General features: G+C 54.7%; 1 protein-coding gene across 1 annotated transcript; it reads right to left on the bottom strand.

The window, feature by feature from the left end:
• Positions 1-5,367: 5,367 nt before the first annotated feature.
• GP2 (glycoprotein 2) lies at positions 5,368-20,243 on the bottom strand. Its single transcript, XM_016157035.2, has 11 exons — positions 20,111-20,243; positions 18,860-18,991; positions 16,556-16,987; positions 15,138-15,248; positions 12,828-13,039; positions 12,213-12,361; positions 10,821-11,066; positions 9,834-9,996; positions 8,853-8,937; positions 7,760-7,804; positions 5,368-5,864 (listed from the first exon to the last, which is right to left on the bottom strand). Exons 1-11 carry the CDS (start codon positions 20,193-20,195, stop codon positions 5,806-5,808), a joined length of 1,719 nt encoding a protein of 572 aa, XP_016012521.2. The 5' UTR covers positions 20,196-20,243; the 3' UTR covers positions 5,368-5,805.
• Positions 20,244-25,346: the final 5,103 nt, after the last annotated feature.

Here is a 25,346-nt window from a genome sequence, read left to right as displayed (position 1 = left end):
ACGTAGTAAGTGTTCATAAAGGATTACTCCGTGTGCTGGGCGGGGGGGGGGGGCGAGGGGGTCTTCCTTCCTTTTATCTCCGGCAAACGCGAAATTCTGAACCACGTTCTCCTTTTGATCCCATCTAGGAGGTAGCGGGTCAAATAAAGAGATGGGAGAAGCGGCTTAGAGCGTGACCGTGGGGGTAACGGTGGCAGCGGTGCTGCCGTGGCGACGGTGCCGCAGCCGCCACCCGTGTGACGCGCTGCGCGTTGCAGAGTGACTCCACGACGGCCACCGCGTTCACGTCTCCGGCTCCCCTGCTCCTCTCATTTCACACAGACGGAGTCGGGGAGGGGGCGCTTGCCAGGTGGTCTGGGACCCAGAACCCGAGGGTTCTGCCCTTGGACATCACAGCGCTTCTCGGTGAGTTCAGAGCCAGGCACTGAAATAAGACACGTACCCCCCAGGCCCCGCCCCCTTCCCTGCCGGCCCAAGTCGAGGTGCTCAGAACTCTGTGAAACGGACGTAGTTGGTCCCTCTCCCAGACCAGGGCCCCCAGAATCGGTCTGCTGGCTGGACTACCACAACGAATCCTTTCTCTGATACGTGTGCTTTCAAAAGTGCCTTTCTAAGATTCCATGGCTCGTTGCCCGTGAGAGGGAGCAGAATTGGCCACCCCAAATGTACGCCTCTTTGGCATAAGGATTATCTTGAGCTGGTTTTTAAGAAGTGGCAGACACAGAAGCAGCTCCAAAAAAAAAAAAAAAATGAGTAGAAGGTTCTTTTTGGAAGAGACGCCTACATTAGTGAGGGGGATCTCCATTCGTCAGGGCGGCTTTCTCTCTGTGCCAGGAAGGTGGCTCAGACTCTAAAACTCTTTATCAATGGAGATGGCAACAACTTAAACCTTCTCTCTGTTTACTGTGCTTTTTTTTGGCAACCTGTTATAACTGGCCTTCCTTTCCCTGCAATATCTCATTTCGTCTTTAGCTGGAGATGGTATTTAAGGTGGTGGCTCGGGCCATTTCTGGGAGTTTCTCAGATTTCCAGGTTCTCTCCCATGTCTACAGGAGGTATATATGTTATTATACATGTTGTTAAAGTTAAGTTTGTTTCTCCTCTGTTACTCTTTTTTTTTTTTCTCTCTCTCTCTCTCTCTAAATTACAAGGTGGTCTCAGCAAAGAATCTAGAAGGGTAGAGGAAAAATTATTTTCCCTCCCCTACAGCTGCTAAATGCATTTAGTCGCCCAAGCTCTTTGCAGGTTTGGTTTTAGGGTTCTCCCCCCACACCTGCTGTTAAGTAGTAATCGCTTTTTAGCTCACTCCGTTTGCTCCCCACCAACCTCCCCAGAAGCCGCAGAAGATGGGAACTACGTGGAGGAGGAACACGACCCTCTGAGCTCGGCTGGCGGTGGGGCAAGAGAGAGCGTCTGGGATGGAGGCCAGAATCCCCACTTCACGGTCCAACGTGGCTCCTTTACATAACTCTCCAGGGGGGAACGTCTCCTTTATTTCCAATATTAAGCTGTCTCTTTCCCTCTTGGTAGACAACAGTAGGACGATTTAGGAAGTCAAGAGATAAATAAGAAAGGGATTCAGCTCGTGTCTTCATTTACTCAGCCAGAAATGTTCGAATACAGCAAAGCCCCCATCCTCAAGGAACTGACAGTCTCAGGTGGGGGCTGGGCATCAGGTGTGAAAAGAGATCATCACAGGTGCGGGTGATGGGTGTGACAGGAAGGTTCTGTGGTGAAGGGGTCGCAAAGGAGTGTGATCAGCTCTAGACCAGGGAGGAGGGTCAGGATGGCTTCACAGGAGAAATGACCCTAAAGCGGACGAGGGTCACCATTTCCAGAGGGGCGAGGGCCCTCCCGGTGGCAGGAAAGGCACCTGCAAAGGCAGCGCAGGGCGAAGAGGAACAGCACAGGGAACTGTGGGAAATTCAGAGCGACCAGAATGTGGGGTGGGAAGGGGGTGAGAATGAGAGCCAAGGCGGGAGGACAGGCGGAGCTCGGACAGTGGATGACCAGCTGGCAGTCCGTCCTTATCCCATAAAGGTGAGTCGCTGCTGGAGGGATTTAAAGAGAGGAGTGAGTTTGCTTTCGATGCTCACTAGCTGCAGAGCAGAGAACGGACTGAGAGGGTGAGCCCCGAGATAGAGCAGCTGGGGAGCATCGTAGCAGCCCAGGCGAGAGAGGGCAGTAGCTTGGAAAGATCAAGGTCAGTGGGGTCGAAGAAAAGTGGGTCTTCTTAGGAGAGTTTGAGAAAGGATCCACTGTGCTGAGGAAGGGTCGGACAAGGGCAGTTTCTAGCCTTTATAGGAGGAGGCGGTTGGAGAAGGAGGATGGGCGAGGAGAGATTACGAAGCGAGTCGGGCTGGCTGGAATTCGTTCTTGGGCGTCCCCATTCCGAACTCCCCTCAGGTGACCAGCTTTCAGGGGTCGATCTTTCCTCCTGCCCCCTCACGCCCAGCTGGTTACAGCACGTCTCACAGGGCCCCTCATGGAATTAAGAAGGGACATGCCACCTCTCCTTTTGGGACCTCGGTTTCCATTTGGAAAACGAAGGGGCTGAGCTCCCTAGGACAGAAGCCCGCCCTCTCCTCCCAGGCGGGGTGGGATTCTCCCGGCTCGGCTCCGGGCTCCGCACCTCGCTGCAGCGTCTGCCTTGGTCTTACACTGCGTGGCTTGGCCTGCCTGGCCTCCCAAGCAGACGCTAAGCCTCTGGAAGGCGGGGCCGCCCTTCGTTGTTCTGAGCATCCCCTGCCCTCGGGATGGAGACCCCAGTTTTCCTGAATGTGGGTCAGGCTGCTTCTCAGGTCTCCATCATCTTTCTGCTCCAGAACGTCCAGACGTTGGGCCCAGAGCCTGTTTTCACCGTGCCCCTGGCGTGGATTTCTTGTCCCAGTGCCCAGCTGGGCAGGACCGGGGCACGGAGAAGAAGGACGCTAACAGGAGAGGAGACGTGGCTGGGGTCTTGGCCTTGGGGAGCTGGATCCAGGTCTCGTGTCTTGTAGGTAAGCGTGCATGTGGTTATGTATCCACGAGTGTGAGTGTGTGTATGCATGTGTGTGTGTGTGTGTGTGTGTGTGTGTGTGTGGTGCTATGCGTATGAATAGATGCGTGTCTCCATGTGTATGTTGTTCTGTGTTGACAGAGGCAGAATACAGTATCTGGTTAAGAGCATCTGCTCCAAATTCAGGCTACCTGGAGTCAAGCCCTGAGTTCAGTATTTAAAAGCTGGAGGCCTTGGGTGAGTAATTTCTTTAAGCCTTGGTTTACTCATCTCTAAACAGGATGACGATAGTACTCACTATCTGTAATATCTGACGTGAACAGGATGGTGTAATGCCCATAACACACTCAGAATAATGCCTGATGCATAAGACGTATTAGAAATGTCAGCCGTTACTAAGTTGTTCGTGGCAATGAACGTGTCAGGGGCTGAGCTTGAGGGCCCAGGTGAGAGTCTCCACGTGTGGAGATGGTTTCTGGGCAGGCGAGGCTGATAGGCGAATCTGTTCGGATGTGTGTTTTGGTATGGGTGGACAAGCCCTGCGTCTTAGGGCCGGTGGGTTTGTGCGTCCGAGTGGGATCTGCCTGCAAGCCTCGAGTATGTATTTGTGTTCCACCAGATTCAAACCTCTATAGGGCGGGGACTGCAATTCGTTATTTATAATGGTTGCTCAGCAGATTAGTGTTGACGCAATGAATGGAGTAGACTGGACATTCAGAGATCGTTACTCGTAGAGCGCCCCCATTTGTAGGAAACAAAACGCTGGAACTAGCTGGGTGACAGATATATAGGCAGATAGATGGGTGTGGGGAAGAACAGGAAGGATGGATGGATGGATGGACAGAAAGACAGACAGAGAGGCAGATAGATAGAGAGCCAGGGTGGCCCTAGTTAAGTAGAAGGTTATGTATTTACATTGGAAGAGACGTTAGAAGGACTTCTAAAGCTTTGACCTTGGTCACCTTGTGGGTTATCCTGGAGTGTCTTTGAGGGCCTGAGGAGGAGGGAATCACAGAACGGGGGAGCTAAGCCCCCTGCCCCGCATGCACAGGAGTCCCTTTGGTTTTAATCTGTGCATGGCGAAGGTCCATGCGGCACTGTATTTAAAGCAAGGCTTCCTCTGTAAACGTTTGAGACTCTCATTCTTGCCCAGCACCTGGGCCTTGGACAGACGGGGGACAGGGCTGGGACCTCCTGACCTCTTATTCAGGCAGGTCTCTTCCTCGTGCCGCCTCCCTTGGGATGCAGTAGCTCGGAATCTTCTCGCTTGCTGGGCAGCTGGAATCCGCGGTCCCTCCCCGGAGCCTCTCTTCTAACGAAACCACCATCACAGTGGCCTTTTAGGATGTCTGTCCTCAGGGTGGACCCATCGGCGATGTTTGCGTCAGAGGAGCCCAGTCACCTGGCCCCGGACAGCTAGACCAGGGGAAACACTCGGACCCAAGCAGGGGCATCAGACACCCCCGGCTCCCATGCTATTGGGATGTGGAATATCAAGATGCTAGTCTCTGTGGTCCCGAATTAGCAAGTGCCCATGTTAAGTCGAGGCATGATAAATAAACAGGACGAGCTAGTTTCGGAGAGAGGGGGGCAGGAAGGAGACGCACCAGGATAAGCAGATGAGAAGGCCGTGTGGTTTCAGGGAGAGGGACAGAGGGAGAGACAGACAGACAGACCTTGGTTTCTAGAGGTCTGTCGCGTGCAGTCAGGTCGTACTGTCTGTCCCGGGACTCTGTGCTCTGCGCCTTTGTAATTAACTCCCTTTTCACCTGAGTGAATCGGGGCGGCTTTCTGTTTCTTGTGAAGACTCCTTCTCTGAACAAGGGAGCAAGTCGCAGTGGTGGAGAGTCCCCTTCCAGCAGAGAAGCAGGCTCTGCTGCCCCCAGCACCCCCCGCCCTCAAGTGGCCTGGCTTGGTCAGGTCATGTTCCCTGAGGCCAGCCTGGAGGGGCCTGGGTACAGCTGTGGGAAAGGGGTGCGTTCTCTAAGTGTGGCATTGTTGAGGAGTAGTGCCTTGTGAGGGCTCGTAAAGGTCTCCAGAAACGGCCGCCCCTGTCACCCAGACCCCACCTCCCGCTGCAGGATCGGGGCACCACTGTGCTGGGGGCTCCCCGCTCAGCCCTTCGGAGCAAGCCCACCACTCTACAGCTAGGGGTGCACCCAAACCGAGCAGTTCCTCCAGCAGCCAGGTCCCAGGGGGTGGAGTTGGCGGAGTTTTAGGCACATCAAAGCACGTTCGGTGTGGCAGGGGACCGGGGAGCAACGGGGAACGATCTTTCCTGGAGCAGGGCCTCTGAAAGTGGTCCCTTCTCACCATGTTCCCATGGCGATTGTCAAGACCACGATGGAAATACGTCAGAGGAAGCAGGGTGAAAGCAAGGGTCAGTGTGTTCAATTCATCAGCAGTGAGAACAGGGGGGGCTTGGGAAGGGGCCGCGGGAGGCGCATCTGATGAGCTCATCTCATTCCCCTTCCCCCCAGTGGCACGGTCCCTCTTCCCAGGAGTTACATAGCTGTGCTCTACTTCGGGTAGAGCCTGGAGCCACAGAGGCACCTAACAAATTTGCTTTCAAGATTCTGCTAAAGAATGAGAAAGCCCAGGCCAGGCCCCCACCAGGGTAGAGACAGATACAGAGGCCCTGACAGGGGTATGCAAAATCTTCCCTCTCCCCAAACCTTGCCCAGTCTGGGGTCTGTGGGCACCCAGGCCATCTGGGGTCTGGAGAGAGGTCCGGCAGAGCGAAAGGGTGACTGGAAGCCATCTCCAGAGAAAGGACACGAGCTTCTAGGCCAGACATCCAGCTGAGCTCACAACAGCCCAGCCAGGAGGACAGGCAGGAGGAGCACGGGCCCGGCCACCAGGAACCCTGAAATGCAAAGGAGATGACCGTCAGGCGTTGGCCTTTGGAACCGAGCAGCCGGAGCAGGCTGGCCTCTCTGACTTCTGTTGCACGAGGGTGACAAACGCAGAATGTCCTTACTCTCCGGTCTGGACTGCAGCCCCCGGGAGGTGACGGAGGGGTCATGTGGTAAAGGCAAAGCTATCTAGACACCAAACACTCCTTCACGTCCCTGTGGGCGCACCGGAAGGTCTTTTTCCCAGCCTCCTTTGCAGGTCGGTGGGACCCTGTGACTGAATCTGGCCAGCGGGACGTGACGGGTAGAAGTCATATGTGCCATTTCCAGGCCTGGCCGTGGCAACCCCCTACATGATTTTCCATGCTCTCGCATCCACCATGTAGGGACCCAATGCAGGGGACCCAAGAGAGGACTTGCAGTGGAGAGCGGAGTGGCCAGAAGTGACCAGAGAGCAGGCACCTGTGTTCCTGACGACTGCAAGGCACAGAGCTACGACCCCTGCCCCCGCTCTCCCCAGTGATTCGGTGGGGAATAAGCCATTATGTCAGGGCACAGGAAGTCGGGGGTTATCTGTCACAGCAGCTAGCATCACTTACTCCGACCGATACCGCAGAGGCAGAAAGACACAGTGGTCAGAAAGCGCGGCCTCCGCGCCCTGACCGCTCAGCCTCGCATCCCAGCTCTACGACCAGCCGTGCAGGTCCAGGCAAGCCGTGCGGCCTCTGTGTCTCGCTCTCTCTGTACACAAGCAGTACTATTTCTACGAGCGGCTACCGCCTCATGGGAGTTCTGTAAGGCTTCAGCGAGCAGATTCACATCAGGCATTTAGGACAGCATGTGAGTGTTGGTTTTAAAAATTGGACTCTAAGATCTGGGGGGTTGGGGTCACATCTCTTTGGACATCCCTGCACACTCGGTGCTCGTGGACGGCGTGCGAGCTGGATCACAGCCGCCTTGTACTGGGGGGCCTGGGAGAGGCATCTGCACCCCCTCCTGCCACACTGCCAGATTATGACATCTGCCCAGCCCTCCAATTTCAGAGTCGCTTGCTGATGTTCTAGAAGGGAGGGGGAGAAGAATATCATAATTTTCAGGAATATTAGCGTAGTATGGCCGCCAGTTCATAATTATGAAACCTAGGCCGATGTTCAGTTAGTTAATTCTCAAGCATCGGAAGTGGTCGTGGGGGGTAGGGGACGACGAGAACCACAGTGCCCCAACCCGTGGGGCTCGGTGCCGCGTCGGACCCATCCCCTCCGGAATCCACGGTCCATCCTAGACCTTAGTCACGTGGGCAGACGTTCCTGCTGCACTGTCCACTCGGTTGTGAATAGTTTGCTATGCACCTGTCTCGTTTTTGCAGTTGTCCATCAACCTGTTGGGCTTGCACCTGTGATATGTTCCCAGCTGGCTCCTTTTTCTCATTTGATTTAATTGATCACCGCCTATGTAATTTTTTTTTTCTGGCCATCTATCCATACCGGTATTCCTTCTTCCTTCCTACCTTATTGATAGAACCATCAAACATTAATTGAGGACACAGCCTCCCAGAATCAAGACTACGTTTCCCAGCTTCCTTTGCAGCCAGGTGTGGCCATGTGACTAAGCACTGGCCAATGAGACGTAAGTGGAGGTATAAGGTGTCGGCTTCCAGGAATGTTCCTGGAACTGCAGGAACTTAAGCTCTGTGAGGACAGGCGTCTGGCCCATGTCATTCACCCTGTGTCCTCAGTGCCTTGAACACTGCCTGGCGCACAGTTGGCCCTGGATAACTATTCGTCATAAGTGGCTGGCTCTTCTGCCTAGACTGCGACCCTCCAAAGGGGCTGAGCGGGTGTGCTCTGGCAGAGAGAGGGGCCGTCGGGAGGGAGGGGTGTGGGACAGGCTGGAGGGCACGAGGTACCTGCGGTGCGGGGTGTTCCGTTCATGGCACCAGCAAATGGGGCACCTGGAGACAAGAGCAGAGGGTGAGGGTTTCCTCAGTCACACTCTAGTGGCTGCAGCTCTGCGGTCACAGCTGCTCTGAGTCCTTCTGGACCCGGCCGCCACAGCCACTGACAGTCCATCCTGTGGAGGCACCTAGAATCTGACAGGCACCTCTCTAAACACATCCCACGCATGGGAAACGTAACCCTCACAGAGCCGCGAGGAGACTGAGGCTCAGTGATGTTGGGGACCGGCCGACTTGTCCCCATTACTAAGCGACAAAGCTGGGATGCGAACCCCAGCCCATCTGGCTCCAAAGTGGACATTCCAGCTACCCTGTGACACCTCGTGAGGCTTCCAGGGAGGGCTCAGTGAAGGGGCAGGATGACTCGGGCAGAGCCTTCCTCACGAGGCAGCCTCAGAGAGAGGAAGTGGCCGTAATGCTGACTTCCTGAGATGGCCGTGAGCGCGCCGCGTGATGGATGCTTTCGTTTGGGTTTCCTGACTCCTCCGGTGGGAACAAAATCCATGACAGCACTGCTCACCCATGGGCAGGAGGAATAAAAATGTAGGGAGCAGCTGGAAAGCCTCCGCCCCCCATCACGCCCCGATGCTGTAGCTAGATTTTGAGAAACACAGTCCATCGCCAGAAAACAAAGTTGGGTTAGGACTTAGCCTTCAGCCCCAAGGGACTGAGTCATGGGGACCTGGCCAGATAGACAAGGGAAAGGACACGGGCTTTGGAATCAGATCGAGCAGGGTTCAATTCTAGCGCTAGCTGCTCGTGAGCCAGGCGATTGTGGGCGAGTCGCTTCATCTCTCTGAGCTCCGGCGTCTCGCCTGCAAAGTGGACACGGTCAGGGAGGATTACGTGAGTCGATGGGTACAGGGCCCGTGGCCTGGTCCCCGAATGGCAGAGGCCCCAAGTGCCTCATCGAAAGACTGATTCACCAGCGGGAGCACTGAGGAGGCAGAAAAGGGTCTACATTGTTAGGTCAGTGACCCCCGGCGTCCCTGGTTAACTGTCAGCGCCCAGGCTGAGTTTGGCACCAGGCCTTGGTGACACTTACTTCTCCGAGTGATGGGTCCCAAATCTAGAACCAAGGCTGGGTTGATCACCACTGCTTCACTGCGGAGCTGATTTCCTGAGCAAGACTGTGGGCATAGAGAATTGTCATGATTTCGAAATTGAAAGGAAGATTAGTATCCCACCACATGGCCCTAACTCTGATGCTTCAGTTATCTCAATCCGGAAGCTTCTCACTGCCGTGGCCAATACACCTGGGTGAGAATTGCATCTCCACTGTCTTTCAGCTGACTAATTTAGGACAATGACCTTACCTCTCTACTGTTATTAAATAGCACCTCCCCGATTGGGAAGGTTAACATGGGGTGTGTCTGCAACACCCAGGCATGTAGAAAGCACTCAGCAACTGCCAGCTGTGAGCAGGCGGAGCCACAAAGGGGTTCCGAGCATGGGCACTGGAGTCTTGTCCCAGCTCTGATGCTTTCTAGCTGTGTGGCCCTTGGGAAAGGGAGTTTTCTGAGTCTCGGTTTCCTCATCTGTACGATGGGGTCAATAAAAGAATCTACTTGTTGTGAGAATTAAATAAGGAAGTTTTAGTACAGTGCTTGATACAGAGTAAGCGCTGAAAAAAAGACGACTATTCTTATAATCATCTAAAATACGTCTTGTGCTGAGGAAGCCTAGTGAACAGGCTCCTTCATCGGATCTGCCTTCTAGGGTCACAATAATTGCTCATATGTGGGCTTTTTTGAGGCTTAAACTCCATCCATTCATCTTCCTTCCTTCCTTCCTTCCTTCCTTCCTTCCTTCCTTCCTTCCTTCCTTCCTTCTTTCTTCCTTTCTCCCTCCCTCTCTCCCATCTGTCTCTTTATCCATCCAGCTTTTTTCCCCCCTTTCTTCCTTCTTCCCTCCTTCCCTCCCTTTTTTCCATTCATTTATAATTCCCATAACTATATACGAAGAGCCTGCCAGGTAAGAGGGCCCATGTCAGGCTCCGAAGAGCCCGATGCAAAGATACACTCACCGGCTGGCACTGTTCGCGGCGGTAGTCACAGAGATGGACCTCACAGTGCAGGAAAACCAGGTCATGATTTCCAGCAAACATGAACATCTGGACTGAGAACCGGCCTTCAGAGGATACTCCGTTCTCCTCGACGTTGATGGTGGAGTCCCGTTGATTTGGGCAGCTGAGAGGGCGACAGGGGCAAGGGTCTAACTTTGAGAATGGCTCAAGGGCCCCAAGACCCTGTGCCCTGTATAAAAACAGCACCAGAGAGAATTAAAGAGCCCTCCACCCCGGGATCCCTCCTCCCGACAACACATTCCTTAAGTATCCTTTGAGATGCTGTCCTCAAGCCCACATGGCTCACGTCTTTTGGAGCATGGTCTCTGGAGTGAGACAGACTCATGTCCTAGCTCAGTGACCACTTACCGAGCCCCACTTTTCTTATCTGTAGGGTGGCGACAGGAATATGCATTTCGTAGGGTCGATGTGAGCATTTAACGAGATAATCCACAGTGCTTGGCCCACAGTCAAACTCAATCAGAAATATTAGCTAGGATTATTACCACGGTTTGAATCATGCTATACAGATATGTATTTTTCCCTTTGTTTTTGCCAGTTCTTGATAGTCAATAATATTTTGCCCCGTAACACTCGTCACGCTGTTTTCTTGTTGATCGATCAGTGTTGACATCTGTGTCACAGTCCATCGTGACATCATAGAGCCCCCATTTTGAACAGTGAACCCACTGCTGCAGTTATAAAGAATACTGAAATGAAAAATCATCGCCATTTCTTTACCCAGCCCACCTGTGTCATATTAACGCTTTAGGCTAAGATTTCAGGAGCGGTATCCCTAGGTCAAAGGCTGGCATAGTTATGACACGTAACACCAAATTATTTCCTGAAAGTCGTAAGCCAATTCACACCCTTGCCAGGCAGGGATGAAATGACCATTTTACCGCCAAACCTCAAAGGCCAAAAGTTATACCCCGAGTGGTCTAACACCTGTTTCTGATGATGAAATATTTCACGGGGTCCGTCTTGTCTTCGGTGGGCGTGGCATAGCAGTTTCTCAGCAGCAGGTTGAATCGGGAGGTGTCCCCTTGCTCCAGGATGGCGCCCACATAGAGCATGGACTCGACAGACAGCGCCACCGCGGCCCCTTCGTAAGGCGACGTGTAGCTCTGGTCTTGGAAGAGGGCCATCCTGACAGTAAACTCTCCGTCCCCGTCCAGACTGATGTTGATGGCACTGAGACAAGGAACACAGCGAGAGAGAGGGGCCACCGAGTTTCCACCGGGAAGCGCGAAAGCACTCAAGCCCCGCTCTGGCGCGAGGCGAGGAAGGCGAAGGCGCCTCTTGGGTCCTTAGAGAAACTACTTGATCGTTCCCTTAACTCTCCTAGGCCCTGCACTTGTCAAAGAGACGGGGCCTATCTCCAGGGCATCCGCCCATCCTCCCTGCCTCGCAGACCGCACAGACCACCTTCACTCCAAGAGCGCCCCTCCCCCATCTTTGCAGGATGGGGCTCGGGACCAGGTCTGCAAGGTCACAATTTTTAGCAGCAATTTGGCAATTTTTGTGTTTGAATACGAAATAGTTTGTATTTGAATACACCATCTTCGGCAAAACGCCGATTTTAACAAGACACATGGTTCGAATTTGTATTCTCTATGAACCTTGGGCCCCAACGCAGTATTGCAGTATCGTACTAGAAAATGTGCAATCCTTCTAAGCCTTCCATTCTCTGAGCCCGGAAGGCAGTGAGGGAGTGGGAAGGGCACCCTGGATTTCTGCCGTTCAACGGGGCCTCATTCCTGGCACGGTGACAATGGACAAAAACCACCCCCCAAACGGAATCCCACCCAAACTGCTATTGTGGTTCTAGTTCTGGTGAATTTGGGGTGCCGTTTAGCCCATCGAAGCTGACTCAGCTTAAACCCCACACATGCAGGGAGGCCTTCCTCCTCCGCCATCCCCTTCACCCCACGATTAGGTCAGGGAACCCTCCTTTGATCCAATTCCACGGCACCCCGTGTTTCTCCTCCGTTGCGTTCACCTCGCTTGTAAGTAATTATTGGTATAATTAGTTGTTTAATGTCTTTCTTCCTCAAGATAAATGAAATTGTCATGTGTTTTTGTTTCTTAGCATATTTAATTAACACTGTTTCATGTTGCTGCCTTGCTTCAGAGTAATCATCTTTAATATCCACAAACTGTTCTCTGTCTGCCTTGTGCATTTAATACTAATATGCAATCAATGACTTTTGTGGAATGTAAATGACTGAAAGAATGGAAGCTCCTGAAGGAGGCAGGTAGCATCCTGCGGCTATCGTTAAAAAGTGAGAGTGACCAATAGCAGGGTTATGGGTCAGAGGGCAAGGGTCAGTGCCATACCTTACGATGGGCCGCAGGGCAGATTGGAGACCGACTTTCATGTCCAGTGGGTAGGCACACTGGAAGCTGATGATGACCTTGGTGTCTCTGATGATGAAGTTGCTGAACAAGGAGAGGGTGTTTTTGTAGATGACGTGGGTTCCATTTTTCTTTAGCATAAAAAAACAAGACCACGTATGTTTCTGTGCACGTGTGTGTAGGTATGTCTTGAACTCGGGTCCTCCATCCCACCACCACCCTGTCTTCTGAGCTCACGGTGGCAGATGGGCCTCCTCCCTCAGTGGCACTGATACTTTATGGGATGGGGAGCGAGGACCCCAGATCAAAAACTAGAAGAAAAAAAAACTCACCCTTGGGGAGAGTTAGGAAGCACCATGCTCCTCTGCCAACCCCTTCCCCATCATCACCAAATCAAAATAAATGTAATCGTAGCTTACACTTTCTGAGCTCAAGGCATCAGACCTGTGTTGAGCTCTTTATGTGGGCTAGCCTGTGAATCTCACATTCCCCTAGTGGCCCGGGGAGGCTAAGTGACCTACCCAAGGTCTCACAGCTCCTGGTACGGCCCCCTCCAGCCCAGGTTTCACCCTCCGACCTGCTGGGGACACCACGCACCTCCAGAATGTTCCCGCAGGCGTCGGCCCGAGCAGGGCTGGTCACGGACACTGAGTTCCCCTCTTCCCTCTGTATGATGCTGCTGCAGCTCTGGTTCTGCAAGTATGCTCTGACCTCGTCTGTGAAACCCAGGCCTTCCAGCTGACACCTGTCCAGCGACACCGTGATCTGCTGGGCTCCGCAGTCCAGCTGCGGCTCCAGACTGTCGACGTCTGGAAAGTGGAGGGGGCGTGGGCGGAGTGAGTAGGGGTCCGGAAGCCGTGGCCAGAGCCCATATTTCTTGCCTTTGGAATAGCCACCATGCCCAGCGGGAGGATGGGCCAACCAGAAGGGGCCCGGGACCAGGTAGGATTCACACCCGGGCTGGTGCTATGTGCAGTTGGCAAAGAGGCCCCCGTCTGAGCTTGTCAAGCATCTCGTGTGCGGGCTTGGCAAGGACTCTCGTGTCTAGTCCCCCTTGGGAACTGGGGTCTCAGGGGAAGCGGGGCTGCAGCACATTCCAGGCTAGAATCAGAGCTAGGTGCACACGACTCCCACGTCCTGGCTTGGCAAAGCCAACACATCTGACCTGGTTCAGAGCCCTTGTGTTCATCCATCCATCCATCCATCCATCCATCCATCCATCTGACATGTATTCAACAAACACTTCTTCAGCATGTACTATCTGCCAGGCACTGTCCTAGACACTGGGGATATGGTAATGATCAGAACTGACGAAATTCACACCCACATAGGGCAACATCCTGACAGTGGAGAGAGTAAATCAAGATAGGTAGAATTTCTCTTGTATTCATGAAGGCGTCGATTCAACAAGCGTTTCTACTAACCACCTCCTCCATGTGCTGGGCACATTAAATACAAACATGAAGAAAGCCCGGGCGTGGCTCACGAGGGCCTTGTGTGAAACCTACAGGACAGCAGCTTATTCTGATGCGATGTAATGAAAATACTAAGAGCTGTATGTTCTGGGTGCAGAGGGCGAGTCAGAGGAGGATTCACAGAGGGCAGAAGCTTGGCGAGAGTCGGGGTCCTGCAGGTGAGTAAGGCAAGCGAGGGCGCCTCGGGCTCAGGGAACAGCAGAGGCGGGGGGGGGGGCGGGTGATGGGAGAGAGGATGGCGTGTTCATAGAGGTGCATTCTCCTGGGGAACTCAGGGTGCGGGGTGGTGGGGGCATGAGCTGTTGGAGGTAGAGAACCAAGCAAAAGTCAGAGCGGAAAGGTGTTGTGTCTGGAAGTGATGGGGACCCTCTGAAGAGCCACTGATAAAGACAGGACAGGCTTCCTGCTCGCCCAGTCAGCCAAGGGGACCTGCCCAGGATGCCCTTAAAGCTCACTCGGACTCAGGGAGGGCGTCTCCAGCCCAGAGTCTGATGCCGTGATGGCCAAGAACCCAGGAAACCACCCTGGCCCCCGGGGGGCTCTCCAACGGGGAGCAGGGATGCTCCCCTTCTGTTCCTGCCCCTCATTCCCATGAGACTCCGGCCAGGCACACAGAGGCACCACCTCATCCACACTCCAGCCCAGTTTGGCAAACCCGCCTGCTCATTCCCACCCTTCTGCCTAGAACACTCTTCCACAGGGGCTGGGAGTTTGTACAGAGGAAGGCTCGCTAGAGCCAAGGGCAAGAGCCAGAGGCCTTCTTTAGAGTCCTCAGAGGGAAGGGAATAATCTCAGTGGGAAGCTTATCTGCCCCCATCGGGCTTAGGGCTCATCCATAGCATCCCTTCTCATGGGTCATCTGCCTCTGCCTGCTTACCTCCTGCGGCAGGAAGCTCATCCCCTCCGGAGCCTGCCTACTGGGACTACTCTGAATTAATTCTCACAATAGCCCTGCATAGTACAGATTTTTATTAATATCTTATCCCCATTTTACAGATAAGGACACTGAGGCTCAGAGAGGAGAGGAGACTTGTTTCAGGCCCCAGAGCTACTGTGTGGCAGATTCGAGACTGGCTCAGGAGTCTGCCCGTGTCTCTCACATGCATGTTCAGCAGATATTTTAATGCATTTCCCACACTTGCAGTTCTCACCCTCGCCACCTGTGTCTCTCGCGGGTCAAGCCTGCCCGTGCCAAAGCCGCTTCTCGAGGCCGGGGTCCCGCGGCTGCCCTGGAGATCAGCCGCTTCCCTGGCCTCCCATCCCTGCAAACCCACCGGCTTCGAGAACTCACACTCCCCGACCTCAGTTCCATCTGCACTGACTCCGGTCCACGCCTCGTCCTGACCCTCTGAAGCCCTCTCCGTCCTGCCGTGCCCACTCAGGTCAGGCCCCCGCCAGCACCATCCCGACTGCTGGGCCACCGAGCACTCACCGGAGCTGTTGTGGTCCCGTCTGCAGGCACAGCCCCAGGTGCCATTGAGAGAGACACACTCCTCCTCCCGGCGGCAAGTCTTGTTACACCTCTCCTGCACACTGTTGGGGTCTGGGGATGAGGTGCAGAGGAAGGGGCTCAGGATGCAGGGTAGTGGGGGGACCGAGGCCGCCAAGGCCAACCTTGTCACCAACCCGGGGCGCAGAGCCCTGCCTGAGGCTGTGCACGTCTCCGTGGCAGCGTCAAGCCTTAACCTTGGGCTTCCCAACTCCCGAGCCAGTGAGTGGAAAGCCCGAAGCCACCAGCTCAGGGCTTACAACGTGGCAGGCGCGCTTCCCGGCACGGTGGTCAGGCTCACGGATCCGGGAGCTGAGAGCACTGGGCGCAGATCCCAGCCGCATGACGCGGGGAGCAGGGGGCTGCTTGACTTCTCTGTGCCGCAGGCCCACCATCCGGGGGTGACTGCACAGTGCCCAGCTCACGCGGTGGGCTCGTAGTCGCAAACGCTTCGGACCCTAGAAGCCCTGTGTGGTGGTTATTTTTGCCATCATCCATTTTTTTTTTCTTTTTTGGTCAGGAAACTGAAGCTCAGAGAGGTCGACAGTTCAGCCCAGGTGGAACCTAAACCCGAATGAGCCTGAGTCTCCATGTCACATGACGCACGTGGACGTACGAGGTCCCCCGGCTCTTTGAAAGCCTGCGTTTCGCCACTTTCGTGAAAGAGACCTACGTGAGTAGTTGTTTTCGGTAACCAAAAAAAAAAAAAAAATCGAATTTCTTTTGCAAAAGCAAAAACTCAAAGACGGCGTCCGGCTCTTGTTTTGCAGCGAGCCGCTGTCGCAGAGGCGGTGGGCTCGTTGGCCCTGCCCAGCGCCTCCCTGGGGACCGCGCACGGCATCTCTGAACCGCGTCTGTGAGCGTCCATGATTCATCTGGCTCCGTTCTGTGCGAGATGTGCCGTAAGGTATCAGAAAACCCTAAGAGAGCCCATAAGGGGCTTTGGCTTAGAATAAAACTGGACGTAATTAAGTGTCTTTTTGGTATGGCTCGGTAGGTTATTTTTTATGTGTCTAGGAACACTCCGAAATTTTCCATCAAAAATGAACGGTCGTTGCTTCTTTGCTTTATGTCATTCCGGCTCGAGAAAGGTTCCATAGGAACGCTCTGCTCTTGGATTGGGGAGAAAGCTGTGTAGATCAGGAGATTTCGCCCTTGAACCTGAAGATCTGGCCTCCCTTGAGATATCAGAAGAGCCAGTAACTCTCGGGCTGTTTTCCCACTGGGCGGTGACTGGCGGGAGCCGGGTGGAAGCTTTTCTACTGGTCTCCTCCCGACCTGCCCCACTTCGCCTCCCGACCCCTGGGCATTTCAGCGCCTAGCCCCGCCCTGCAGCTGCTGCAGGGGTCTCTGCCACTCACCTGTGCAGTATCTCAGGTTACACGCGGGGCTGCCCGCTAGCTGGTACACGTAGTAGTCGTCCGGGCAGGCCTTCACCTGTATCTTCGTGTTCCAATAGCAGCAGCTGCCTGACCAGTGGGCACAAACCGTGCGGGTGACAGAGCCCTCCCCGAGGGTGGGGTGGGCCCCGCTCAGCCACATGGGGGCCTCCGTCTGGCAGCGGTAGGTTGAGGGGCACGTCTCCGGCATCCTGACGCCTCCCTCTCCCACAAAGCGAAACCAGCCGCGCAAGTCTGAGTCACACTTCTGGGCCCTCTCTGTGTCCTCTGTGCTTCGGGAGGGGTCGTCCAGGGCGGTGTAATTGCGGCAGGGGTCGAAACAGAGGGGAGGCTCTGGGGCCCCTGGGGCTCCGCACTCCAAGGCCAGCCCATAGGAACTGGAGTCTCCGAGACCTAGAAAGCGACAGTGTGATGGGCTCTTCCGAGCCTGCGGGGTTTCCGTCCCCTGACACACTCTGTCTTAGTTGTGCTCAGGGCCCGAAGGAGGCGCTGGACCATTACCGAAACCCCCGCCTTCGTCCCCTCGGGGTCGGAATCATAACGCGGCCAGGGCACAGTATTTTACAGGCATCGAGGACGCCAGGGCACCACCCTGCAGGCCCCAGGGGGCATCGCTCACTCCGAACTCGCTGGCCCTCCCGGAATTGTGCAGCGTTCCCCTCTGCAACCATACAGCGGGGTGCTAGCTGACCAGCATTGGTGTTCCTCGTTAGAAATGTAACAAGACTCATTGGAAAAACCTCAAACGTCATTAAAATAAAAAAAGTAAAAATGAGAGTTGTCATAAGGCCATTCCATCCTCAGAAGTAACCATGAATTTGTTGTTTGCACATGTTTAAAATATAAGGGGTTTTTTTGTTGTTGTTTGTTTGTGTTTTTAAGTAAAAGGAGGACAGCTTTCTTTCCCACTTGCCTTTTTTTCTTACATCGCCCCCACTGGAGAGCCACTGGTCTAACGAGATCATTTCTGATTACTGATCTCATGGCTTTTAACAGATTCAGGGACCATGATGTGTGAAGACAGGAGCGAGGGGGAGGGGACCACAGGCTGGTCAGCCTGGGTGTGAGTCCAGCTCCGCACCTGCTGGCTGCATGACCTTGGCAGGCGGTCCGGCTCCTCTGAGACGCGTCTGCAGAACAACACCTGTGAGCAGGCCGTTCCCGGATTTCACCCATTTCCACCCTCGCGCCCTCCTGGCCTATTATTTACTTAGTACGTTTCTGGCGACGATTGTCTTTATAAATTTGTTTCCTCCCAAGGAATAACATCTGCGATTCCACAGGTGTGATGTACTAGTTCTATTTTTTAATATGCATGGGGAAAAAAAAATATGGAGAGAGCCACCAGAAAATTCTTTACGCGTTTCCAATGCACCCCCATGGCCGTCTTGGGATATGTGTGCCCCGTGTGAGGAAATAAAGCCCTACGGGACTGTCGGGGGATTAAATGAGATAATAGGCATTAACGTCACGCACAGCCCTGGGTCCTGGCAGCTCAAGCTAGTTCTCTTTTCTAGGTCCGATTTGTTGGACAGTGTGAGTGCCCTAGTGAGGAACGAAGTGTGCACACAGGATCCCGCGCCTGCGGCACCTGTTAGAGGGGCTCTCAGAAAGAGAGATCTTCAAGCCTTGCTTCTGCGTGTGCTTGTGTTAAGGAAGAGAGTCACTGCCCTCGTTATTCTCGGATTATTTCCCACACATCCTGTATTTTTCCAAGGGAGGCTGTGAGTCGTCGCACCCAGGCCCCCAGTCCCCTCGACAGCTACACGGGCGGAAATTGTCAGCCCCGCGTCGGGCCTGAGAACCCTCCCCAAAGCATCGAAGATGCCCAATCCGTAGGCCTTTGGAAGGGCCACAAAGAAATCGCTACATCTAGTCCTCTTGTTTTCCAGATGAGCAAACTAACAAGGAGGAAGGAGAAAGGGCTGTCAAAACCAGGGCACAAGGTGACTGGGCGACTCATGTCCTCACGTACCTGGCTCTCTGATCTCCCCGTATCTGCACATGGAAAGTTATGTTAGCTGCCTCCCTCTGTCCTTGGGGGGTGGGGGAGAGGAGGGGTGGGATTTCTCACCTGTCTCTTTGTGGGATAATTATTGATCCTGGGTCCTGCATTCTTGTTCCCTTTGACTTCTAGCTTCTTAGTCTTTGCTTTAGGCACGACCCTGCTCCTCCCACTGACCCAGAACCACCTTGTCTGCACTTCCCTGCTCACTCCCCAGGTGCAGAGGGGAACTTGAGAGGCCAGGTGAGCAAAGCACTCACCTTGCTGCTCTGTAGGAGCCGGGGTCAGAATGCAGAAGGCCAAGGCCAGCCATAGGATGTGGGAGCCCGCCATCCTTTCCGTAAGCTGAGATGTGAGCAGGTCACTCAGCAGCGTGCAGACCCTCTGTGCAGCTAAGGGAAGGGAAAGAGCCACGTCCGGGTCCGAGTGACAGGGGTCCCTCCTCTGGGCGCGAGGGGAAGCAGGCCCCTCCCAGCAGGGCCGTGTCCTGACCTGTCCTAAGGCCCTCGCAGGCCCCCGTGCTGTTAAGACTCTGAACCCCACTCCGGGAAGGTGCCATCATCGCTCCCATTCTACAGGGGGAAAAAGCCGAGACTCCGAGAGCATCAGTCACTGCAGTGTTTGCTGAGCCCTCCCGCGTGCAAACAGACTTCGAACGGTTTGCTTAAGGCCACAGAAACGGACGCGATCCGCCATGAAGGGCCGCAGAAACGGACGCGATCCCAATCCATCATGAAGGGCCTCATTGTTCTAAAGCAGGCGTGGTTTGCATCCGGGTGACAGGAGACTTAGCAAGGGCGTCAGGCGGCAGCAAGAAAAGTGCAGGCGAGTGCAGAGCCAGCCAGCACGGCGGAATGTCCCGGAGGGTCTCAGGCCGGCCCCTGCTCAGGCGGAGGCAGAGGCCCTGGGGGCTGGGACGGAGGCGAGGGCAGGCGGAGGGTTCTGCACGTCAGCCACTGGGCCGGGGGCCCCGTGAGGTGCTCGCAGTGCGTGTGGATTTCTGCGAGGTGGGGGACCACGTCAGACTGAGCCCGCCGCTTGCTCTCAGCGCAGTGTCTGGGACACAAGGGGTGCCCCATGGAGGTCTGAGGGATGGAATACATAAATGGAGTGGGGAGGTGGAACCAAAGAGCTATGGAGAGCCCGCCGGCACTCAATAACGTTTGCTCTTCTGGGGAACCTTTTGGGGGCTCGCTTATGGCTTCTGGAAGACTCCAGTTTAAGATTTCTGGAAAGGATATCAAGAATGTGTTACGAGAGAGCACCCAGGACCATTAAGTCTTAAAGACACGATCCCAAGGAGAGGCCTGTCGCCCGGTGAGGGTACCAAGGGCCAAGGACACAGCCAGCCCACGGCTGGAGTCATGGTCAAGCTGGGCATAGAGGGATATCTGGAGCATCTGACAAGGTGCAGGGTCCAAATTCTTGCTGGGTGCTGAAAGTTTCCAGAAACAAACAACCCCAGCAAGCCCAGGGTGAGAAAGCCCAGCGGGGCCTGAAGCAGGACTTACCTCGGGGTGAGAACACAGAGCGTTTGTCTTCCTCCGGCCAGCCGTGGAGATGCACACCTGTTGGGGACCGTCCTTTTATTGCCATGTCCCACCCATGTGGCTCTCCAGGATTGGTGCTGAGGTGTCCCTGGAGTCGATCTCCCAGGCACCCACTGGGCGTGTTGGCTGCAGGTAAGAAAAGTGATTTGTCACGAGATAAGGCGAGGAAGGGCCCTTGGCCAGCCACCACCTTCCTGCAGGTAAGCACTCCCAGCTGCCACACCTTCTTGCGGATTGTTCCGGCAGCGGCAGTGATGCAGTATGCGCCCCTGAGCTGCAGGGGCTACTTCCAAGACCCCGGGCAGGTGCCTCAAACTGCAGAGAGTTCCAAACCCTAGATACACGCACCTGTGATAAAGGCTCATTTATACATTAGGCACAGTAAGGGATCAACAAGAGCTAATAATGGAAAAGGAACAATCACGATGATATTATGGAGTAAAAGCCAGGGGGGTGGGGTCTCTCGCCGAGGACATCTCACCGCGTGGCGCGCACCCTTCCCGTGACGGTGTGGGGTGATACGGAGCCTACGTGGCGAGGCAGAGTGAAAGGATGGCGTGGGCCCAGTGACATCCTGTCGGGCCGCCCTTGGCCTTCCGACAGCAAGTCGCGAGGAGGATCGTGAGCCACGTGCATGTCCCGCCTTCGTCCCATGGGCCAAGTGCCTGCTCCAGCTTCTCGGAGCACTGCTCACGCACGGCGGCCGTCACTTTCGGAGGTCGACGCGCGACAGCAAGACCAACTCCGGGTTCTTCTTCCTTTTCCGCAGTTTCACAGACGGAAGGTTCATTCTCACCATAGATCTTAGCGACCTCGGCATACTTTTGTTTGTTTGTTTGTTTCTTTTCTTTCCTTATTAAGTCAAGAACTTTCACCGTTCACGTCAAGGAAGCAGTTTACAGCTTCTCTTTGGCACATCCGAATGGCGGTCATCACCACCCTTGCGCCCAAGTAAGGGTGGTTTGAACACAAGCTCTGCGATACCGTGACAGATCCGATAGCCCAGGTGGCTATTGAGTCACTAACTGGTGAGCAGCGTACGTGCCGGACTGCTCAGAATGGTGCAAAACTTACGAATTGTTTATTCCTGGAACCTTCCATGTAATAGTTTTGGAACTGCGGTGGGCCTTCGGTAACTGAAACCTCGGAAAGCAGAACTGTGGATGAGGAGGGACTTCCACGTGCCTGAAATCCCCAGCACCCTGGGCACCGTTGAGAACTTTGCACCCGTCCCTTCTCACAGTTAATCCCCACCATAAACCGATGAAGCTAGTGCCACACTTGCTATCAGAAAACAAACACTGATCAGAAGGAAGCTTCATACCCAAAGGGAAGTGGCAAGAGAGCAGATGGCCGCTGGTTTGCACAATGCATTTCCAATTGTTCCTTGCGTTCCCAGATCCTCGCCCTGAGAACACTTCTGCTTGTCCGGGTGTCGCTCCGTGTGGAGCCCGTTGGAGCAAGGGGGTCAATAAGAAAGCGAGGATGGGCGCTTCCTATTTGGGGCCCATAGACTCTACCCAACTTCAGATACTCAGTGTTGAGGAGTCTGGGAAGGGCCCCTTCGGCGACGGAGCACCATGGAACGTGAAGGGTAGACAAGGCCCCTGGACAGCATGAGCGTCGGAATAGCATCCGCTCCAATCCCTTTTGACACGTGGGCTACCCGAGAGCTTGGAAGATACGGAACTGAGAGTCGAAGCTTTTGCAGAACAAGTGGCCACTGCCTCTGCTGGGTTACTGTAGGACTCTTTACGGCTACTGAAGATGGCAGTGCTGGGATCCAGGCGCTGGTAACTCCTTCTGGCAAAACCTCAACCCAGATAAAGAGAAGGTTGCGAGCTATCATCTCTGCTCTTAGTGTATTTAGAGGGGGGAAAAATCCCCTAAACATGGAGGTTATATCGGCCACAAATGCAGGATTCCAGAATTCATGTGGGCCCACAAAATAGCCCACCGGTCCATCCATTTTGGCAGGTGCTCGTCCTCCTCTCCCCAGTGGCCACCCTCAGCTTTCCGCATCCTTTTAAACGGTCTCCACAGCCATCGCTGCCCACTCACTCTGACCCCTTCCGCCATTCTCAGCCTGTTCCTGCCACCCCGCTTCAAGAACATTCAGGTCACCACACCTGACCTCACTCAACTCTGTCCCCTCTGCCAACAAACATGGAAATGGCTATCCTCCACTTGCTGCCCCCCCCCAACTTCCAATGAAGTAATCTTCCTCTTTTTCAAAGTCACTTCCTCCATCCCACTTCTGACCCCTCCCTGTCAATGCGAACTACGTGGCTAAAACTCCCCTGCCAAGGTCACCCCACGGGCAAGTCCACTGGGCGCTTTCTGTGGTCGGATTGTTTTTGCTGCTGCTCTGGGAACTTTGTGTTTCTTTGACTTCCCTGGACCATGATTTTCCTCTACCAATTAGTATGCTCTGCTTTGTCCTTATCCTTATCATCAGCCTTGTCCTCCAGCTGTCCTTGAGAATGCTGGCAGGTCCCATTTTTCTTGTCACTCCTGGAGAGTGTCAAGTTAGCTCCTGGTTTCCAGCAGTGTTCACAGGCTGATAAGTTCTAAATCTGTAACAACCCCCCCCACCCCGCCTCGCCCACCCTTGAACTCCAGATCCATCCACCCCATCGCCCGCTGGACCTTGTCACTTGGGCTGAGACGGGAGAGGCACCTTGAACTCAGCAGGTGCAAATCTGAACGGCCCAGTTTCCTTGGACCTGTCGCTCCTCGTCGCATCATCTGTCTCGATGGCACCACTGCCGTTCCAGGCAGCGAGAACACTTGGTCACCCGGTCACCCAAGCCGGAAACCTGGCCTCTCCCTCTCTCCCTCATCCTCACATTTTCAATCATCACCAAATCTGGCTACTCAGCCTTTCAATTATTTCCTGACTCTGTTTTTCCTTCCTCATCCCCACTTCTCCAGTCCTAATTCAGGCCACCATCGTCTCTTACAAGGGCAGTTTAACAGCTGCCTAATGGGTTTCTCTGCTTTGGTGTTTGTCCCCTTTTATTCTGCTGTCTCCCCTGCAGTCAGCTGCCACAGGGTCGCCCCTTAGGATCACTCTGCTTCCTGGGGCCTGACCCCTGTCCACAGCTCCCAGCTCATCTGTAGCTTCTCCCTGCACATTCTACACCCCAGCCAATCCCTGGTCCTCTGCACTCTTCCCACCTCCAAACCTTTGCGCATGGTCTTCCCTCTGCCTGGCTCACTCTACTCCTAGCCTCTCACCACTTGCCATTCAGGTTTGCCTCCTCCAGGAAGCCTTTCCTGAATCCCACAGGCTGGCTGGGCTTCTCCTCTCTGCTTCTCTGCCTCTCGGAGCTGATTTCAGTCACACTCAATCACCTGCTCACTTATCTGTCTCCTCTTGAAGGGTATAAGATCTTCGTGGACAGGGATCTTATCTTCGCAGTTCTAACCAGCACCTAGTAAATACTCGTCGCGTAAACAAATGGACAAAATCCCAGTATGCATGCTCCAGAGCCTCTCCTATGAGTGAGTAATACCGCCAACTGATGGCCCAGTCCAAGTCTTTGCCAACCCTTCTCCTGCCAGACCTCGAACTCCAGGAGGCCACGGAGTGTGTCTGGTTTGTTTATGCCGTACCCCCAGCAGCTGGCACTGTGTCCGGCACACAGTAGGTGCTGTGCAGGCATTTCTCGAATGAATGAATGGAGGGACGAAGAAATGGATGACTGGGGGAAGCTCAGAGACAGTGTGTATTCTATCTAAGGTCCCACAGCCGAAGATCCTGCCGCTGGGCCCCTGCACCTGCTGCTCCCACGGGCCTATAGCATTCTTTCTCGGCTGCCCCTGCTTCATTCCCTTACTGCCGTCAGCCTCTGCTTGTCGGAGAGACCTTTCCCAACCACCCTATGTGAAATAACACCCCCTCGCTCTCCTCATCCCCCCAAGCGCTGGTCACTGCCTGACGCAGCGCACAGAGATTGTGTAAACGTGCCCCGTTCTTTAAACCTAACACCCTTACCAGCAAGGGCTCTGCTTTATGTGCTGTTTCCTTGCTGCCTGGTAAGGTGTCCGGCCTTGAACTTAGACTCAAAAATATCTATTGACTATTGAGCAGAATAGCTCGCTGACAGAAAGCAGGGGAGTGGGGGCGGGAAGAAAGGAACGGAGGGACAAAAGGATTAATTCTGATACACATTTCCCCCCCCCCCCCCCCTCCCCCCAGCTCTCATCTTGGCCCTTGCTTTTATTTTCTGTTTTCTGCTGCGCCCAAGTCCGCGTAGAGCTGGGTCGCACGTGGTCGGGACCGGCAGCCCTCACCGGGGCCTGACCACGCGTGGGGCGGGGCTGGGCTTGGCACCGCGGCCCCCTGCGCGAAGCTCTTATGTAAAGGCAGCGCGGACAGGGGGTTCGGGGTTCGTGTCTGCCCGTGATAAGAGGTCCTTAACTCAAGACACGCTGTCCCCGCCAGCCCCGTTTGCTGATATACACGTGTGGTTTTCCCTGGCATCGGAAGGCTCTGGTCACGTGACAGGGCCTTGGTCTTGCCTGCAAAGCCGCAGCTGGCGTCGGGGCAAACATTTCCCATTGGCATCGGCTTCCTTTGGACCCCTTGGCAAAAAGGTCCAGAGACCTTTGGGATGTATGAGGCTTGGCCTGGGCCCAGCAGCCTCTCGGTTTCTAGTTGTCCTGTAGGGTCCCCCTTGCAAAGCACCCCCTCCCAGTGGGGGTAATGGGTCTGCCTTCTGCTGCTGCTGCTGCTGCTGCTGTGGCTCTGTAAACGGGTCCACGTCTTCTGGATTGGGAGGGAGAGGTGTGATGGAGGGAGGGGACCCCTCGTATGTGCCAGGTGTACATCACCTCTGAGGACCGTGAGGCTCCTGGAGGCAGGGACTTTGTCGTATTCACCAGTGTTTCCTCGGCAGTGGGCACAGTGCTTGGCACATCCTGAGTGCTCAAGTAAACATTTCTGGAAAACTGGATGACCCCCGCGAGGCCATCGTTGCCACCCCGCATCGCACAGAAGCAGCAGGCCCCTGCTTACCCTCCATTTCTACGGTGCCCCCTGCACCCGTAACTACCTGTCAAGTGCTCCTTCCCCTGCCATACCTTACGCTCCAGGAAGACACAGAGCGCACCTGGTTTGTTCAAGCGGTAACCCCAGCAGCTCACACTGTGCCTGGCACACAGTAGGTGCTCAGCGAGTATTTCTCGAATG

Source organism: Rousettus aegyptiacus, unplaced genomic scaffold (assembly GCF_014176215.1).
Source record: "Rousettus aegyptiacus isolate mRouAeg1 unplaced genomic scaffold, mRouAeg1.p scaffold_m13_p_8, whole genome shotgun sequence".
Lineage (NCBI taxonomy): Eukaryota > Metazoa > Chordata > Mammalia > Chiroptera > Pteropodidae > Rousettus > Rousettus aegyptiacus.
Note: the sequence above shows the minus strand (reverse complement) of the source record. Positions and strands in the feature narration are given on the sequence as shown.